Raw genomic sequence first — 20,722 nt, 5'->3', positions numbered from 1 at the left:
TAATTATATGGAAATTGTGATTCAGTGCTCTGAATTTGAATGTCTGCACTAACAAGAAGAAAAGCTCTGTACGTGTAACTACCTCTCGATTCATTACGTCTTCCTCTTCTTACTGAAAAATCAGGGTTAAACCTAGTTTTCTGATCCTCTAACCTTTCACCTCGTTTCATTTTCTCCTCACGCTCCTTCTTCTGTTTCTCAATGTTTTCTTTAGTTGGATAACGTCTGTAAGAATAATGATCATAAAATGAGATAATTATATCATTATTAAACTTAATCTAGCAGGAGATAACTTTCCACAATGACAGCTATATTTGTATGAATTTGGCACTATATTTTGCATCAAAATATCTCTTCTTAAAGGTTACTCACAAGTCGGGTACCTTTAAAATGACCATTTTTTTAATTATACTGATTTATTAGCTAATAACACAACATGAAAATATTGCCTAGAAAAACTTTTACAGTGATCCAACAATGGTGGCCTGTTACCCGGTTTATATTTATAGACATCTCTTACACATAGATATGAAAATCAGAAGGTAATGTTCTAGAACAGTGTTCTGGGTAACTATGACCATTAATTTGCTAGGAGAGCACTGAGGAAAAAGAAGCACATGAAACAGTCCTTTATCCATGCTACCATTCTTCATCTGCTACAAAGCCTTCAGGATGACATACAACTTAGTGCTGTATGCAGTAAGCTGGCTTGAAAAGCAAATGATGATGAAATAGGCTGGTAATATGACTGACAAGGAGGCCTTACAGACTATATTAACTGCTAGCACTATAATGTTATTCTTGGAAATAAATAAATAAAACACTAAAAAATGTTTTTGAAGAGTGGATAATTTCCGAGCACTGTGAAGTACAAAGCATTTACAACACCTAAACTTACCTCTACATCTGTTGGTGACTCTACTTTCAAGATAATATGCTACATCCTCAATCCAGCCACATATTACCCGATTCAACTGTACTTTAGATAATAAGTGTACATGTGGTACCGAGTCAAATGCTTTCTGGAAATCAAGAAATACTGCAGCTACCCAGCTGTCTTGATCCATGGCTTTCAGGATGTCATGTGAGAAAAGTGCAGTTTGGCTTTCACACGATCTATGTTTTCGAAATTCACACTGGCTGGCAAGGATGAGGTCATTCTGTTCAAGATACCTCATAATGTTTGAGCTAAGGCCATCTAACACACTACAACAAATAGATGTCAAACCTGTACTTTCTTCCAGCTACTGGACACTGTTTTTTATTCGAGAGATTTACGATAGATTATTGTTAACAGAGGGGCTAACTCGGCCATGAATTGAGTATAGAATCTGATAGGGACTCCACTGGGCCCTGGGGCTTTGTTCAGTTTCAGCGATTTCAACTGTTTCTCAATGCCACTGACACTAATAGCTATATCACTCATATTTTTTGTGGTATGAAATTAAATTTGGGGACTACTCCTGGTTTTCCCTTTGTAAAGGAACATTTGAAAACAAGAGTTAAGCATTTCAACTTTTGCTTTGCTACCCTCAGTTACAGTTCCTGTCTCATCCATGATAGCCTGGACACTAACTTTGGTGCCTCTAAGAGAATTTACACACGACCTGAATTTCTATGGGTTTTGTGAAAGATCATTTGACAATATTCTGCAACAGTAGTCACTGAAGACTTCATGGATTGCTCTCTTCACTGCCAAACACGTTTCATTCAGCATCTCTGTATCTATAGCCCTGTGCTTTGTTTTATACTATTATATAGTAGTCTATGTTTCTTTAGAAGTTTTTTTACAGTGACCGTACACCATGGAGGATCTCTCCCATTATAAATTATTCTACTGGGTATATATCTATACAGTGTATGGTCAACTATTCTTTCTAACTTGAGCCGTAGTTCCTCTACATGCTCATGTCTTGAGCTAAAAGTTTCAAGTTCCTCTTTGAGGCATGACACTATCAATTCTCTGTCTAGTTTGCTGAACATATAAATCTTTCTACTTGTTTTAGATGTCCTTTGTGTTTTGGTATTCATTGTTGCTGTAACTGCCTCATGGTCACCAATACCACCTCCGATGTGGTCTTCCTCAAAGAGGGCAGTTCTGTGTGTTGTCATTAGACCTAATATATTTCCATTACAAGTTGAGTTCTGAACTACCTGTTCTAGGTAGTTTCCAGGGAAGGCATTTAGAAATTTTTCACATGATGTCTTGTTACCCTCACCACTAACAAAACTACAATTACCTCAATCAATTGCTGGATGATTAAAGTCTCCTTAATGATTACGGTATGATTAGAAAACTCACGTACAAGTGAAATGAAGTTTTCTCTAAAGTGTTTGGTTACTTTAGGAGGAGAATCCAGTTGTTGATAAAATGATCCTATTATAATTTTATGCATGTCCTTGGTACTGAGTGCTGCCAAAACAAACGGTTCAATTTCTATCTTGCTGGATTTAAATTCCTAGTCTACTACGACAAATACACCATGTCCATTTCCAGGTTCCCTATCCATTTTCCCCCAATTATCTCACTACTGTAAACTTCTTTCTGTGTTTATATTATGTGAGTTTCAGAGCTTTTCAGAAGCACTTCAAATTCTGGCACTTTGTTGCAAATGCTTCGACAATTGATCACTAGGATTTTGACACACTCATCTGCGGGAGGCAATTCTTTAGATCTTACGCTGGTACTTTTGGGTTTCCCACAGCTACTGTTAACTGGATTGATGGAGAGTTATGTAATCTAAATAAACCATTGTTTGCATCCCACACACTGTCAGCTAGCCTCAGATGTACAGTGCACACTTGACCTGTTTAGGGCAGGCATCTAACTCTCAACCATATGGTGCAAATCTAGGAAGTCTCAGCCTAGTTTGTCACAGAACCCTCAGAGTCTCTGGATAGAGCCTTCCAATCAGTTCAGCACCTGGGAGCCACAATCTGTTCTGGGGACAATGCTGCAGATTGTGAGCTTTGTTGAAATTGTATGAGGAAGGTTGGTACTCTCAACCCTCTCTCTAGTCACTGGAAAGATCCAAGTACGACCTTGGATCACAGATAAAAGGCATTGTTTGTTTCAATGTGTACCACAATATTCAGTTGGTCCCAATCTGTTCCCCCAGTGGCTGCCAGAACAGCCTCTTCAACATTGTGAATGAGGCCTCCAGGCATAAACACTAAGTGTACCTGGTTGTCCTTCCCATCTTTTGCTGCCATTTTCCTAAAGGATATACAATTAATAGACCCGACCCTTTTGTGTTTGCATTTTCCTGACACGGGACAAAGTGGGTTTCCCCAAAACAAGTGAAAGGCAGCACCTCAAACTTGTTTGTTAGTGGGATTGGTGTAACGCCCTGAGTACTCCCTGGTCCCTGTCTACCTTGTACAGGATGCCTAGATCCACCACCGACATGCCACTTGCAGTCAGTAATGATGAGGCTTATATTTCCTGCAGGGAAGACTTTGTCCACAGGAGAGGATAGTACTTCAGGTAACTTTTGCACCTCTAGTACACAACTCTTGGTAGTCCTCCCAACAAACAAATTCACTGCAGCTTCCAATCGCTTGACAGTAGTCAGGGTGATTCCGAGCTGCTTATTAATAGGAACCAGCTCATTTCCTGCCTGAGAACAATAAGCACAGTGGGTTTGCGTTATGCCTGGTGCAATATTTTACAGAACAGTAAACAATTTATGCTAGTGCAGTGTTCTATGGAATAGTAAACAAATAACTTTATATTAAGTTTGCTGATTCTCTTTTAATTTATGAGTTTGATACATGACAGATGTTCTCAGTAGCCTTGTATAATTTAATTTATGGTAAAAAAAATAGATATCTATTAAAACAACAGTAAACTTGGTACAAGTTTCACTACTTCTGTGAAGTGTTTTTCAGGTTAAGCATTAATTTATGATAAAGGTAGACAATATACACCCCTGTTAAAAGAGAAAACGAATATGACATGATACTTTACTTATTCACAGTTTGTTGTCTCTTAACCGAAAACTTTTTTGGGTACCGAACAGTATTAAACAGTGACAGACCTGCAGTGCGGTAAACACAGTTTTTACTCACAACAACCAAAGAAATTAATTGAGATATTTCACAGTGCCTACTGTTAACAAGAGAAATGACAGGAACAAGTGAATTCTTGGAGATATGATTGTTCACAGAATTTATACATTACGTTGCAGCACTTGATCCAGATGAGGACAAACTTGAGTTCACATGTTAACAGAGTACTTTCTAGGTACCAACTTCACTGCATAATTGTGGATACTGATAGAGAGAAGTTAACATGAAGACTGCAGCAAGTGCACTCATTACACAGAAGTTAACATGATAATGGCTAGCCATGGATGGAAGATTTTTGGGTGGGGTGGGATATTTAGATACTTTAATGTAAGTGGTTTTGGTTTTTGGAAAACACACATTTGTTTATGAAACTGTATGGTTGACATTTACTAGAGTACATGAGCTACAGATTCAAGCAATAATCTGGTTTATGTAATAAGTAGTTAGTTAACAAATTACAACAGGTTGCAGAACTATTTAGTGTATCCACAGGAATTACATGTTTACAAGTACAGTTTTCATATTAGAAATCATGATATTTTCTGCAAATTCCTAATTATTGGCTTTATTGATTAAATATGGGTGACATTTGGTCCAGAAAAATAAGGGACCTGAAGTATGAGGGTAAACGTGGAAATTAGAAAGGCATACTGGCACAAAGCCAAAGTTAATTTTAGTTGCATCTAGACTTCAATATGAATTATCTGTTAAGTTAATTAGTTTCTGGAGAATTAAATTAGGTTACTGTAAAGTTTTTCTAGTGGTATGTGTTGAAACCACTGATCAGTTCAGTCAAAGTTTGAGATTTGATGTCATTATGATCATTTCATTTATTCATTACTTTTAATCAATATGATTTCCAGTAAAACTAAACACATCACAAATCAGCATACTGAGAGTTATCATCTGAATAATGAATTTGTATGGAATATGGTGTAAATAACATTTTGACACATGTGGGCATACATTACATATATTTTTTGGAAATAATTTCATTTATTCATCTACATTAATGTTATCTACTTCAAAGCAGTCACCAATAGATACTATATACACTTATGCCAGCACTTCTTCCAATCCCCGAAACTCTATCTTTTAATCTCATCTATGCTTGTAAAACAATGGGCCTTCAAAGGTCTCTATAATATACAGAAAAAAGTCACAGGGCCATATGTGCCGAACATGGAGGTGGGGCATCATTGCAGTGTTGTTTTTCAGTAAAAATTCACAAACAAGCAACAGAGGCATTTGGCACAAATTCGCCGTCACACATTTCATTGCCAAAACATCCCAAACAATTTCATGGCACGAGCCAATTGATACACCAATGTCATCAGCAACTTCTCTGACTGATTCTGTTATCATTCATAATCATTTCTTTCACTTTTCCATGTTTTCATCAGTAGTTAATGTTCCAGAGCATACAGAACACTCTTTATCTTCAACATCTTCACAGCCATTTTGGAAAAGTTTATATCACTCGTAAACCCTCATTTTACCCACAGCAGACTCACCAGTAGCAATATTCAAAATAGTTAAATTTTATTTCATTTCTATAGAAAAATTCTTTGATCTATTTTTAAACCATGTTAATAATCACCACTTTTAAGCAAATATATGTAACTTTCTTGACAAGTAACTGAACATACAATATGGCTACCAGTGTACACATACATTTCACCCAAGTTTACCAACACAACGAAAAATCACGTACATCTGACGAAAACCTCATGAAAACACAAAAGTCCCAATACTTCTGAATACACCTACTTCATGATATGGATAACTAGAGAAAATGGAAAATTAGAAAAAAAAAATATTAATAGGAGTACAACATAGGCGGTTGGATAGTTCTAGCACACACTGTTTCACATCCACTACCAGGTTTTCCCAAATCAAATCAGCTACCGAGTTCAACATTTTGTTGACTACTTGGAAAAGTATGTTCCTTCATATCTCGGAGAGAGAGAGAGAGAGAGAGAGAGAGAGAGAGAGAGAGAGAGAGAGAGAGAGAAATACACTGTTTGCTGTAGGTTGGAAATTGAACCGTTGGTGCCATCAGATAAAAGAGCAAGAATTATTTCCTTTTGTAGTTTGTAACAAATATTAGAAGTAATAAATACAGTCATATTAAAATAATATAACTTTTACTGAAACATAACTTATAGAATAGTTTTGTGCATCACCATGTCTATCTCGCAAACAAAAAACGTAGATTGTGCAATACTTTTTTCCAGAAACAATAATGCTCATATATCGTGAGGCCTCATAACATTTTGTCTGCTTGCTAAAGAGTTAACATAAATATTATGTCCCAAGTTAAGTAAGTTAATACCTCAGATTTCCCAAGAATTATACTCTCAATTCAGTGTTAAATACTGGTACTTTCATCTTTCTAATTAACAAAAAACTGGTGTCTGTTCAAGAAAAATAAATTAAAAAGCAGTAATTTTTCTAGGATACTCTTATGTACATTTCTTCACATCAGTGATAATGTTGTCAGTTCAGGTGATGGTCAGTTTATAAATTGCTTCATATTTCCCTAGTATTTTTGTACCTGTTAAAGACTACCCTCCTCCTACGATTACTTCGATCTGGAAGTCAGTTTCTTAGTTGTGCTTACTCCAGTCTCATAACAATGAATTTGGTAACACCCTAAAATGATTTTCACTGGCAGACTGAACTAATGAAAGCAATGATACATATATGTCATCTTACAATCACCATTAAGTTCCTGTGTTTGTGTGAAAGTACCTTAAGCAAGAACATGTTTGTACCATACGAGGATATGTGTATTTGATAGGGAAACAACATTCAGTAATAGCAGTTACCTCATTTGGCACACAGGAACACGGGTTAGTTTTAGTACTAATGTGATGCGGTGTTTCAGTTTGGTCACGCGTACTAACATTGGAACATTTTCGATGGCATTCTTTCCTTAGTGAATCGTGTTCTGAGTCCCTTAACTTCAAGTAATGATGGAAACTATACCACAATTCTAACACTGAATATTACAGATGATTCAATACATAATACATGTCTAAAAGATATCTGGTGCCATGATAAAGTTTGCGACTTATCATATGTAGGTGAAACAGGTGGCAGATTTCAGTTCATAATACAGGGAAAATATGAGATTTTCACTCTGCAGCGGAGTGTGTGCTGATATGAAACTTCCTGGCAGATTAAAACTGTGTGCCGGGCCGAGACTCGAACTCGGAACCTTTGCCTTTCGCGGGCAAGTGAGTCGTGCTTGGGTAGCTCAGTTGGTAGAGCACTTGCCCGCGAAAGGCAAAGGTCCTGAGTTCGAGTCTCAGCCCGGCACACGGTTTTAATCTGCCAGGAAGTTTCATATCAGCGCACACTCCAGTGCAGAGTGAAAATCTCATTCTGGAAACATCACCCAGGCTGTGGCTAAGCCATGTCTCCACAATATCCTTTCTTCCAGGAGTGCTAGTTCTGCAAGGTTCGCAGGAAAGCTTCTGTAAAGTTTGGAAGGTAGGAGACGAGGTACTGGCAGAAGTAAAGCTGTGAGGGCGGGGCGTGAGTCGTGCTTGTGTAGCTCAGTTGGTAGAGCACTTGCCCGCGAAAGGCAAAGGTCCCGAGTTTGAGTCTCGGCCCGGCATACAGTTTTAATCTGCCAGCAAGTTTCAGGGGAAATATGGTTATCTACAAAGGAGACTACATACAGAACACTCTTAAATCCCATCCCACGCTCAGGTGCATGCAGTCCATACAAAACAGAACTAATAGGAGATTTTGAAAGATGAAGAAGGGCAACATATATGGTCATAGATTTGTTTGAAAAATGGGAGAGCATCATGGAAATAATGAAAAATTAGAACTCTTAGATGCTTTAAGATAGGCACCAAGTAGCCCATGAAAGCCTAATTAAAAAGTCTCAAGAACCAGTATGAAGTGAGGAATATAGGAATATACTACAACAGGGTGTATACCTGGACAAGAAAAAAAATTCCCGGATTTCTCGGTTGAAAACACACTTTCTCCCGGGTGAAAATACATTTTTCCCCGTGTTATGTGACAGTATACTTTTCCTCAGCACTGTAAAACTTATTGGTCTTTTGAATGTTTATGGTTTCATACACCGACGTAGAATTTCCTGGCACTTTAGAAAATGAAACTAGGGAGGGGGGACACGTTTTGGAAAGATCTTTGATGTGCAGCGGCAAAATGTGCGCTGCATATATTTGTGTTACGAAGATATAAATTCGAATTCCACCAAAAAATGCATGTTACTTTCCAAGGCATTGAAATCGAGATTGTGACGTGCTTTTGTAAGCCAGTTATAGCTCATGTCATGTGATCTCGCCAGCTGATGACAGCATAGGACACGTGACATAGTCAGCCAACAGCAAGATCACTCTTAAGTAGCGCGAACACACAACTAAGAAAAGTTGATGGTTTAAATTAATATACATAGTGTTGCTACAAGAAAAACAGAGGTTTCACATATAATCGTAGTCTCGAAAATTAATAAGCTGCAAGAGGAGCTAAGCTTACACATATAATGTCGATATTTTTTGCGCGTGTTACACTTTAAGATATATCACACAAATGTGCCAGTAAAATTTTTAATAACGACGGAAATGTCTGATCTTCTGGGCTCGAAATTCTTCTAGATGGTCGTCCTCAAAGAGTTGATTTTTAACTGAGAGTCAAACGCTCTGTGATTTAAGAAATTCATCGTACATTCTCGCATATAGTTCATCTTGCGTAGAAGGAAATTTACTTAGAAAGTAACGCTTTTCAAACCACCATCCGCAATGTTTTCCCGTGACCTGTTAGAAACTGATTCGTTTCAGCAGTTGCCAGAGAGTGCCAGATAACAGGCGCCACCGCTCTTGTGCAGCTACGATGACACAGGAAGGCCGTATGTCACAAAAGAAACAAGACATCAGAGGGCACTTCAAGTTCATAGGAATTTCATGAACCATACTAAAATGCATAATTGGACTTATAGTGCACATTCGTATGTCCAGATTCGGATGTAAATTTTCTTGAGTACCAGTACTGTATTATCTCATGTTTGGTTCTCTATTATGGCATAATGCCATGCTAGCTAGAAGATGGGAAACATGCAGCGAACAGTTGAAACTAGCCAACAGTGTGAAATTAAACACTTTGTTTCAAATAAATTGACTGCCTCAGCCCAAAAGATTAATAAAAACCAAATCTCTTTAGCAAAGCGACAAAAATAACTTCACTGTTCTGCAAGTCGATTAATGCTTGACTGTCAGAAAGGTGGAAATAAAACCTGAAAATAATAACATATTTTAGCCTTCCATAATTATGTGAATGTATTTTAATTCATTTGATAGCTCCCAGGCACAGAAATCCATTTTGTTTTCATTTGATGTGAGAGTAATAAATGAAGAGGAAACTGCAAAATCACTAAACGTAAACACAGGTCACGTGAAGACTACCCACCTCCACACCACAACTCAGACTGCTCTGTGCATCAGCCCCTGATCTACGATATTTCCAAACCGGGGCAATACTAGATAGTGGCGCCCAGCCACTCATCCGTAGCCAGAAGCGGGAGAAGGTACTACCCATCCGCGACTCAACCGCGCATGCACAATAGCCCGCCCACAACTGCTCAAACAAATCTAATGTCAGCAGCTGTCACGTCATGCTCATCGGAGGCAATTTTTCATTATGAATGATTGCATAGTCTTTCTAAAGCCTTTGACACACTTTGCTGTTGGCAGACGCTTGTATGACCACTGTGTTTTGTTGTTGTATATTGCGGATTTCCTTTGCGACTTAAGTTTTATTTTCGTTTTTTCTTCCTCTTGTTAATGTTTTGTTACTGCAGTATTATCCTGCAGACGCAGGATAAAGTAATATCCTTTGTTGGAGTATTGGTTGTTACCAATCAAAATCACAAAAATTTAACTGGAAACTAAAACAATGAAACATTCCCGGAATTCTAAAAAAGTCCCGGGTTTTTCCCGGTTTTCTCCCCGATGAAAAAATTCCTGGGTTTTTCCCCGATCTCCCGGGTCGTATACACCCTGTACAGTAACCATATGCATTCCTGCCCTGAGAGACCATGAAGACAACATTAACTACAGCCCACACAGGGGCATTATGTTAGTGTAGTTAACAACAAAATACAGTGCATTCTTATTCTGAGAATAAGCCCAGTAATGAAGTAGAAAGAAACTCTAATATGAGGTACAATGGGAAATCTTCCTTTACCCCCCACCCTGGTTACCTATTTCACCATGGTTTCCAGCAAATCAAGTATTTTATATGCAGCTCACCACACATTATTGTTGATGTAGGGTAGGTCAAGCTCAAAAATTAGGAGGAGGGAGAGAGAGGTAAAATGCAAGGTGTAATTCTTGAAGATGCACAAGAAAATTTGTTACAGGTATGTTAAACACACAAAAATAATTATTTGTGTTTGTTACATCCAAAGATGCACAATGGGAATGAATTAACTCTTTCACCACAAAAAGCATAATTAACTGAACACATGAAAATCTCAAAAGCTAAACCTGGGCTCTAAGACCAGTAATGCATTATATTTTCTTATTAACTACACAAACAAAACATGCTGATATGAATAACTTTGTGCCATGATAAAGCAAATTCGAACATGCAATTCCCTACAGTTATTTTATTTGCAATGATCAATTCTCATTGACATATCTGCTGTTTTAATTCAACACCAGCAAATAAGAAATTCATTGACTTTATGGTGGACCGTATAAAATGTAACTTACTTTTTGCGTTCAGAAATCCATTTTGCTATGTCTTCAGGTTTGTCTGTGATGGCACTGATCTTACTGTACAGTCCTGTTGCATGCTGCATCTCAACATGACGCATGACGACTGCTGCATGTGCGGTGAACTGACAGCCTTCCAAACCACAAGTCTGATGCTGTGACAGATGTTCTGTCAGAGTTTCTTCAGAGCGAAAACTTCGATCACATGTCTCACAGTAATGGCTGCCATCTTTAGAACAGGTACCCTGTAGAGATAATAAAGGATGTTATCAGTTATTTAATAGAGACCATTTCTTATTATCCTCTTCATTTACATTATTCAACAAGATGCACACAATACATCCATTTTCACCATTCTAACCTTAAATGCATGCGTACCGGTAACTCTTTTACCTGTAGGTATTTCACAAAGAAGTAACTTATTTCTACGTGCTAACTTCTTTCTATGTACTTTCTATGTAACAAGGAAATCCAGCTACATTTCTGATAATCTTTGAGAAAAATGTCCTTTAACAAACACATGCTCTTAAACTACTTACTAAACTTTCCATTCTGATGTGTGTGCCCTCAGAGAAGTTACCTAGAAAACGTTCAAATAACCTACTGGAATACACACACTTGAATTATCGTTAATGTTTTGGGAAAATGTGTTTTAAGAATCATATAAATTATTATCCACATGCAAAAAATGTTAAATATTTGGTGTAAACATAAATACTGAATGAATGCAATTTCAAACAACTTTAACACACACAACACTGCAGAGTATCTGTACTCACTTCCTGCTGAAAAAATCAAAATATTTCACTGTCATCATGAAGTAACTCAACTGAATATCACACTGGAATAATTTCAGTTCCCCTATCAATTATGCACATAAATTACATTTCAAACATTTCATTTATAATGAGAATGACAATTACATTGACATGAGCTCTGGTGCCATCAATGTCGTGTAATGGTTACTGTTGCTGGTTGGCATTGCTGCAGGTCAGCAGTTCAAACCTGACAACCAGCAATTATTTGCTGTTTCGCATTTATCATTTCTGGTAAGGTTCTTGAAATATCTTATGTTTGTAAAATTTGTATACCTGGAATATTCAATGTTTGTATAAATAACTGCATGATGGTGTTCTTAATGAAGGTGCCTTCATTGATAAGTGTTCTATTTCACTGATGAGCCAGTTTTTGGATTTGGACTTGAGTGTGGCTATGATGTGACATTGTTTGGTAGAGATACTGGCTACTTTGAAACATCTACATCACCATGTCTCCAATTAGGCAATGTAAAACCCATCGCCTACAAGGACAGGAACCAAAACACAAGCAGTACATCATTCCTACAGTATAAACATTGAGGAGACCAATGGATTCAAAGCCAGCAGTAAGTCAGCAGCACATCTTGCACTGATCAGTGTTCTCTAGAGATGCTGCTCAAGACAAAGAAATTGCTGAAAGGATTCAACTGAGTCACCATATACAACATGTGGGATGACATGATTTGCTTGGCAAATGTTTACTTTTACTTGGATGGTAAAGCCCAGCAGCAGACCAAGAACAACATGGCTCAGACAAATTTCAGGCCAAATTACAGAAACTGTTTGGCAAGAAGCAGCACATTCATACATACTGAATGTTTTGGCACAGTAAAACATAGTGAAACCGAATATGACAGAAGCTGACTTAATCTCACATTTGATGAAAGGAGTCACAGAAGACATGTACCTTCATCTTCTAGTAAATGGTGTCACAAAAACAGGGAAATTCATTGAGTGGCACCAATGAATCAAGGAAATACAACAGAAGAGAATTGGATGAAAGAGATATGCCCACCTGCCAATTATGGTCCATGTAGCAGTTATAAAAGACCACTGTGAGCTCACCTCTCTCATACACCAGATAGTATGAGAAGCAATACATGACAGCCAGAAATGTCAAACCAATTATACAAGAGATATTGGCCTTGAATGTTAAGCTGATGTCAGCAGGTGATAGAGAGTGTTGAGGACGAGATATATTGGTCTCTAGCACCAATCACCATTACTGCTTGAACACCCAATCAAGAATGATCTCTGCCAATCCGTGTTGCTACCACTATCAAACAACAATCCAAAATCCGACTAACACAGGTAGAACCAACTCTTTAACCAAGTAAAATGTCCTGCAGAAGAACAGACATTTGGAGGACAGAGGACAATATGACACTCTGTTTTCACTGTGGACATCTTGGACACATTGTGCACTATTGAAAAAAACACTTAAGTTCAACAACTATTACCCACAAGACATCAACTATCACAACAGTCCCATTCATGCAAGTTATCTGTAGATGATTATAGTCGATCTGTGTGTTGAAGCTCATCACTATACTCAGGATGAAGTCACACCCCAACACGATGTAGTCATCTGCCATCACCGTACAGAGGTCCCAACTGCTCGCTTAGCTGTCAAATTCGAGAAAACTGAGGTAAGCTAACACCTATGGATGAGAGGCAGCCACAGATGAAAAACCTTCTTAGATGAAAGCTACAAATGGGACAGGAAATCTTACTGACGTTGTCATTGATGGCCAACCAGTCAGGGCCTAGCCAAGTTGATGGTCTTCTTTTTATAATGTAGAATGCTTATCAACACCAGCTGACAGGAACAGGGACTGCAAGAATAGCTATTACTCACAGAACAAGGCCCTTTGAAATTGTCATTTGAACAGAATGTAGCCATAATGTTATTCTGGGTTGGAACTTCTTGGAGACATCACAAGCAGTCACAGACCGTGGAAGATCAGAGCATCAGACTGACGAAGCTGTTCCAATGTATCAACAGTGTTGATACGAATTCCATCCAATAGATGAGCTTATATTACGCTCAGCAACCTCTTCTAAACACTCCTTTTCACTCCATACTCAGCTTTAAAACAAAGCTAACACAACAAGCCATTTTCTATTGTCAACCACACAATAAAAGAAAGAGTCAGTAAATGTATATCCATTCCCCTTCCTATCTGATGCACAATGCACCTGCAGGTATAATATAAGAAGAATAAGGACAGAGCCAAAAGGATAAATGCCCCTCCCCCATCTTAGGCTAAATTGGTGATGTGGCAACAAGGAGGGTGCTCAAATAAACGTTAAAGAGGTTTAACATTCCACCGGCACTGAAATTATCAGAGGCAGAACAGGCTCAGTTGTTCAAGCATGGCGTACAAAACCAATTAACTCACTAAAGGAAACAGTTACAATCCTTAATCAGGGTGCCCAGCTAGGCATTTTAACCTATGGCGAATCCCTTTATTCACCTCCACTGATAGCAATAGACAACATGTCACACTGGCGAAAAGCACTCAATCAGCGAAGCACCTGCCGGCAAATACGTCATTGCATTTCTCCAACAACCACGTCGGTCACTTCCATCGCAGGTAGATCTTTTGACCACCTCACATTCCAGGAGACAAGTGCCCCCACTGGCACTTGCCCAGTCCCGTTCCTGTTTCAACGAGGTAACATCTCCTGAGTATGCCTTGCGTAACGCCATGTGGTTTTGTCATTATGCACTACACATCATCAGAGTTCACACTAACAGCAGGGGTTTCATGCCAGTATTCAATTTCTGTATTTCTTCATAGTTTGGTAAACATGAGAGGTTGCACTCCATATCCCGCACCCCATCCTGAAGCTGTGTTTCCATAATGGAGTTGTGTCACGATTCTGGAAAGTCTGATACCAGACACCGTGCAGTGAAGTGGGTTCAGTGCAGTGAGTGCCGAAGTACCAGGTGACTTACATTACTATTTCATATCCAGCTGCTCTGTTATCCCTTTACCGTCAAGTGCACCCAGAAACAAGTTTCTTTTGTCCAACCACTCTGGCTTCCTTCACCACCAAGCGAGGCCACCTTTCTCCTAATCCACCACTCCCCCCCCCCTTTTTTTGTGTATACGTACACTGTGTGGTCAGAAGTACATGGACACCTGGCTGAAAAGAACTTGCTAGTTCGTGGCACCCTCCATCAGTAACGCTGGAATTCAATATGGTGTTGGCCCACCCTTAACCTTAACGATAGCTTCCACTCACACAGGCATACATTCAATCAGATGCTGGAAGGTTTCTTGGGGAATGGCAGCCCATTCTTCACGGAGTGCTGCACTGGGGAGAGGTACTGATGTCGGTCGGTGAGGTCTGGCATGAAGTCGGCATTCCAAAACATCCCAAAGGTGTTCTATTGGTTTCAGGTCTGGACTCTGTGGAGGCTAGTCCACTACAGGGAAGTTATTGTCGTGTAACCACTCTGTCACAGGCCGTGCATTATGAACAGGTGCTCCATCACATTGAAAAATGCAAATGTTATCCATGAATTGCTCTTCACCAGTGGGAAGCAAGAAAGTGCTTAAAACATCAATGTAGGCCCATGCAAAACAACAAGAGGGTGCAAGCCCCCTCCACGAAAAACTCGACCACACCATAACACCAACGCCTCCGAATTTGACTGTTGGCACTACACACGTTAGCAGATGATGATCACAGCCCATTCCTCATACCCACACCCTACTGGCGGATTGCCACATTGTGTACTGTGATTCGTCACTCTGCACAATTTTTTTCCACTGTTCTATCATCCAATGTTTATGCTCCTTACACCAAGCACGGTGTCATTTGGCATTTACCGGCGTGATGTGTGGCTTATGAGCAGCCACTCAACCATGAAATCCAAGTTTTCTCACCTCCCGCCTAACTGGCATAGTACTTGCAGTGGATCCAGACGCAGTTTGGAATTCCTGTGTGATGATCTGGATAGATATCTCCCCATTACACATTACGAACCTCTTCAACTGTCAGTGGTCTCTGTCAGTCAACAGATGAGGTTGGCCTGTACGCTTTTGTGCTGTAAATGTCCCTTCACATTTCCACTTCACTATCACATTGGAAACAGTTGACCTAGGGATGTTTAGAAGTGTGGAAATCTCGTGTACAGACATATGACCCAAGTGACACCCAATCACCTGACTACATTCAAAGTCCATGATTTCCGCATAGTGTCCCATTCTGCTATCTCACAATGTCTAATAACTGCTGAGGGCACTGATATGGAGTACCTGGCAGTAGGTGGCAGTGCAATGCACTTAATATGAAAGAATCTGTTTTCGGGGACATCCGGATACCTTTGATCACATAGTGTATTTCATGTGTGTGAATGTTATTTCAGTGGTACATTGCAGTAATGTCTCCCATTCCATGTTTGTTTGTTTGTTCAAGTCACCAGATGTTGCTGTGTCTAATACTGTAACCTCTGAATTGCTTTGTCTTGTTTAAAAGACTCTGCCTCGAGTGAGTGCTCCTCTTAACTCCAAAAATGCAAATTCATTATGCTTTCTTGTAATAGTTAGTCTTTAGGAACAAGTATCATGCAAACCAGCTCATGTGTTTCCTTCAGTACTTTTCATTAATCTTTTTTTTTCCAAATTTCTGTAAGCCCAGAAACTTACAAGCCCTTAAGAGTGAAGGAGGAAACAATGTCATTCCTTCAAACCTAACTAAACTCTGGTGTCTTAAGTAGTTTGTCAGATAGGAGCACCTAGACAAAGGACAGTCGGGTTCAGCGAGGGCACAGAGGCTCATATACAACACCTAAACAAACAATAGTGTCAAACTTACAAAGAGAACATCTTTTAAAAATTTCTCAAAACCCAAATAACTCCAGAAGGATTTCTTCTGTATACAATATGCAGTCCATGATTACAAAAACCACGTGTTCTAGTGACTGGTGTTTCACATAATGTTACTTTAAAAGACAAGGCAATAAACAGAAATACATATGAGGTGTCTGCTTTCTGGAAGTAACAAACATAATTGAGCTAGATGAAATTTTGTTTCAACGCTATACCTTTGTAAATTAAAACATTGCCTACTCCAAATCAGGTGATTATTCCCACACCAAGTTTTGTAAAAATGTATTTAGCGAACAGAGTTTGGAGAGTGAAATGAGTACACATTACCTTTATTCCAGCAACTGGTATTTTATTTATTGAGTCAGTGCATAAATTCTTAGTCGTTTTCCATTCATTTAATAAACACAACAGATACACATAACAGAGACTTTAGTCATCAATAATACAGGGTGATCAAAAAGTCAGTATAAATTTGAAAACTTAATAAATCACGGAAAAATGTAAATAGAGAGGTACAAATTGACACACATGCTTGAAATGACATGGGGTTTTATTAGAACCAAAAAAAATACAAACATTCAAAAAATGTGCAACAGATGGCGCTTCATCTGATCAGAATAGCAATAACTAGCATAACAAAGTAAGACAAAGCAAAGATGATGTTCTTTACAGGAAATGCTCAATATGTCCACCATCATTCCTCAACAATAGCTGTAGTTGAGGAATACTATTGTGAACAGCATTGTAAAGCATGTCCGGAGTTATGGTGAGGCATTGGCGTCGGATGTTGTCTTTCAGCATCCCTAGAGATGTCGGCCGATCATGATACATTTGCAACTTCAGGTAACCCCAAAGCCAATAATCGCACGGACTGAGGTCTGGGGACCTGGGAGGCCAAGCATGACAAAAGTGGTGGCTGAGCACACGATAATCACCAAACGGTACGTGCAAGAGATCTTTCACGCATCTAGCAATATGGGGTGGTTCTAATAAAACTCCATGTCATTCCAAGCATGTGTGTCAATTTTTACCTCTCTATCTATGTTATTCTGTGGTTTATTAAGTTTTCAAATTTATACTGACCTTTTTGATCACCCGGTATATTCTCCTTCACTATTTACAGCAGTCTGCCATTGCTGGCAAAACTTTTCAATTCCAAAACTGTAGAAATCATGTGGTTTTGAGACAAAGAACTCATCAAGTCATGTTCAAAGTGCATTTTCATCTGGAAAGGAAGTTTTCAGAAGGTTGTTCGACAGGGAAAGGTGGAAATCTGAGGGCGCAATATCATGTGAATATGGTGGATATGGAATGACTTCCCAACCAAACTACTGTATAGTGTTTTTTTGTGAGTCCAGCAGAATGCAAGTAGGCATTATTGTGGAGTAGCATCGCCATGCAGTCTTTCTGGCCATCATTCCTGGACTGCATCTGCAAGAAGTCTCAGTTGTTGACAATAAATGTCAGCAGTGATATTTACATGTCAGGGAAGTAAATCGCAGTACCACACTGTAACTGTTCCACCGAATGCCTAACATTATCTTTTGTGGGTACAAGCAGGTCTTCATACAGCGAGTTGCTGCTTTGTTTCAACTCAACCATTCCTTTCTTTTCCTTCTGTTAGCATGAAGACACCATTTCTCATCACCAGTAATAATACAGGATAGGAATGGTTGGTGTTGCTTGTAAGCCAACTAGTAGCGAGCAAGCAAGGATGCACATATGGCCACTCACTGATTTCTGTTATTTTGGCTCAGAGCATGTGGTACCCACATGCCTGATTTTTGAATCTTCCCCATTTCATGCAAATGTCGCATGATGATGGAATGATCACAGTTCATAACATTTGCCAGTTCTCAAATACAGTGACAAGGATCACAGTGGACTAATGTGTTCAAATGACCTTCATAAAATGCCGAAGGTCTTCTTGAATGTGGAGAGTTCCTAATGTCAAAATGATCCTCCCCAAAACAAGAAAATCATTTTCTTCTGTGCACTGTCCAATGGCATTATCCCCATACACACTGCAAATGTTTCTGGCTGTCACCACTGTTGTCATCCCTCTATTGAACTCAAACAGAAGAATATGTTGAAAATGTTATGATTTTTCCACTTGATACTCCATTTTCTAGCACCCACAGCTCCACTCACTATCCCCGAATGACAAAATGACCATATTTAAAATCAAATACCAACCGTGTACCACAATTAAAAAATGATTATAGATAAATAAACCGATACCACCCATAATACCAAGAAGCAAAACAAAAATGCTACGAACTTATACACCAACCTAATATAATGGCTCTGAATTACAAAACGCATTTTAATCAAGAGTTACCAGTACAAAAGAAATGAAAATACAGCTGTCATAAAGCAAATATTTTAAGTGGAGCAATGTGTGAGTACACATATTGGCAACTTTTCTAAATAAGTTTATGGTTTTTATTGCTATTTCAATGTGTTTCGTGTAATTCTAACGCCAATAAAATTACTTCATACAAACAACCCTCTATGTGAACAAGTCACAATTTTGACTTAATATACTTCATACAAAGCACAAAAGATGGCTGCAGCCTGAATGTGAGCTGCATTCTATTTTACATAAAAGCTAAGCCAATTACAGCATGCACAGTTCTCCTCATTCAAATAATAAGAATTGATGATGGTGACATATCTTAAATTGCGGAGTAAGGATGAATTCACTTCACACCTGTAATAGGCACTTATTGTCATCAGGTCCAGAGCACAACACAGGTAAGGAATACTGGAGCTACCAGTATAATGTCCAGGTAGATTGGTGGTCACATCTAAAGGCTGTAAAATGGGAATATGTTTCCATTTGGTTCAAATGCTACTTGTTGCAGACAGACAACAAAAGTTTGTAAAGCAAAGAGATTGCCATTCCTAACATATTTCCAACCGTTAAAATGGCACAGCATATGGTTTCTTAAAAACTTAATCTCTCCATAAAAGGTCTGCGATTTCAATGAACGTATACATGCCATGAGAAAGGCAGTCTATGAGTTAGGCAACTAATCTGATTTTTGCCTGGTTTCTCCACACAGTTAAATGTCTTATTCCCTTATTCCGACTTGTCTGATTCAGTCCGATTTGGAAAGATGCTTTATCACCCTAATAATAATGTACTCACAGTCACATGCAATTGCCCTGAAGTGCACCAGACATTTTTCATTGCATTTCATATAAAATGAAGACGCAGTTAACTGTTATTGCTGATCACATCTAGGTATCAGCTTCAGCACTTTTTCAGACAGCAAAATGAACTAAGTTCTTAGGTGTAAGACATCTGAATGGCAAGTGCTGCCAAAGATCACACTGTAAAATATGGTTGAGGAATCTATCTTTGTATCACGACATATGAGACAAACATACTAACTCACAGAATAAGATGAACTGCTTCCTGTTGTCTCCTGGGGCAGTAGGCCTATATTAGTGAAGACATAAGACCAACAATCCAAACCTTATCTCTGTATCTTTAGGAAGGGTCAGACCAAAAGGTGTCAATGAAGTTGAGGTCTGCTGAAGGATATCTATTAAGAAGAGCAATCTAGTTCTGTCCAGCAAACTGTTCCAGCATATTCGTGTTGGAAACATTACACCCTCAAGATACAGTAGTCATACAGCCTATATCATGGTATTACTCGTAACATGGACATACTGGGTAGCTCCATCAAGCTGATTATCTACCTGTGAAGTTTGCCTGTCCATGGGGAAAGATCCAGCCTTATTTTGCCATAAATACAGTGTCAATGCAATGGTGGAATATTTGTTCTGGAACAGATACCTTATAGCCAGTAAACCCATGTCTGAACATATTCCACTGACATGAGTTTCATTTTGCAAGAAAATACAGCATTTCATCATTTGCAAGTGACATTTTCTTACACAAGTGCTAGCAAATGTTGATCATTAAGCCTCTAATTGAATGCTCATTACATTCCTTATCTTGTCTCCCGAAGACAGTGCCACACTTTGTCGGCTGATCTGAGAAATTTTGTATTGTCTCTCAACTGCATTACATTTTAAACTAGATTTTTCTACTGATTACTTTAGTATCCTGAGCTGCTGTTATAACACGAAATTCTTTACTTTACATACAACCATTGTATTATCTAATTTCCTGATACTGTTTTATCCACCATCAAACAGGCCTCTCAGGAATATATCACACTCAGGCCACTAATGGCAAAAATTTCCCTTCAATCAC

General features: G+C 38.7%; 1 protein-coding gene and 1 non-coding gene across 2 annotated transcripts in view; one reads left to right on the top strand and one right to left on the bottom strand.

Moving 5' to 3' along the window:
• LOC124777298 (nuclear fragile X mental retardation-interacting protein 1) overlaps nucleotides 1-20,722 on the bottom strand; it is a 165,936-nt gene that overhangs the window by 86,673 nt on the left and 58,541 nt on the right. Inside the window, exons 2-3 of the mRNA XM_047252650.1 lie at nucleotides 10,827-11,074; nucleotides 83-225 (exon numbers count right to left, since the gene is read on the bottom strand). Of these exons, the coding sequence (XP_047108606.1) occupies nucleotides 83-225; nucleotides 10,827-11,074 (391 nt within the window). The remainder of the gene's footprint in view (nucleotides 1-82; nucleotides 226-10,826; nucleotides 11,075-20,722) is intronic.
• Nucleotides 7,322-7,396, top strand: Trnas-cga. The gene has a single exon. It is a non-coding gene; the product is annotated as a tRNA-Ser (tRNA).

This window comes from Schistocerca piceifrons, chromosome 2, assembly GCF_021461385.2.
Source record: "Schistocerca piceifrons isolate TAMUIC-IGC-003096 chromosome 2, iqSchPice1.1, whole genome shotgun sequence".
Lineage (NCBI taxonomy): Eukaryota > Metazoa > Arthropoda > Insecta > Orthoptera > Acrididae > Schistocerca > Schistocerca piceifrons.
The sequence above is the reverse complement of the archived record's forward strand: the minus strand, read 5'-3'. Positions and strand labels throughout refer to the sequence as shown.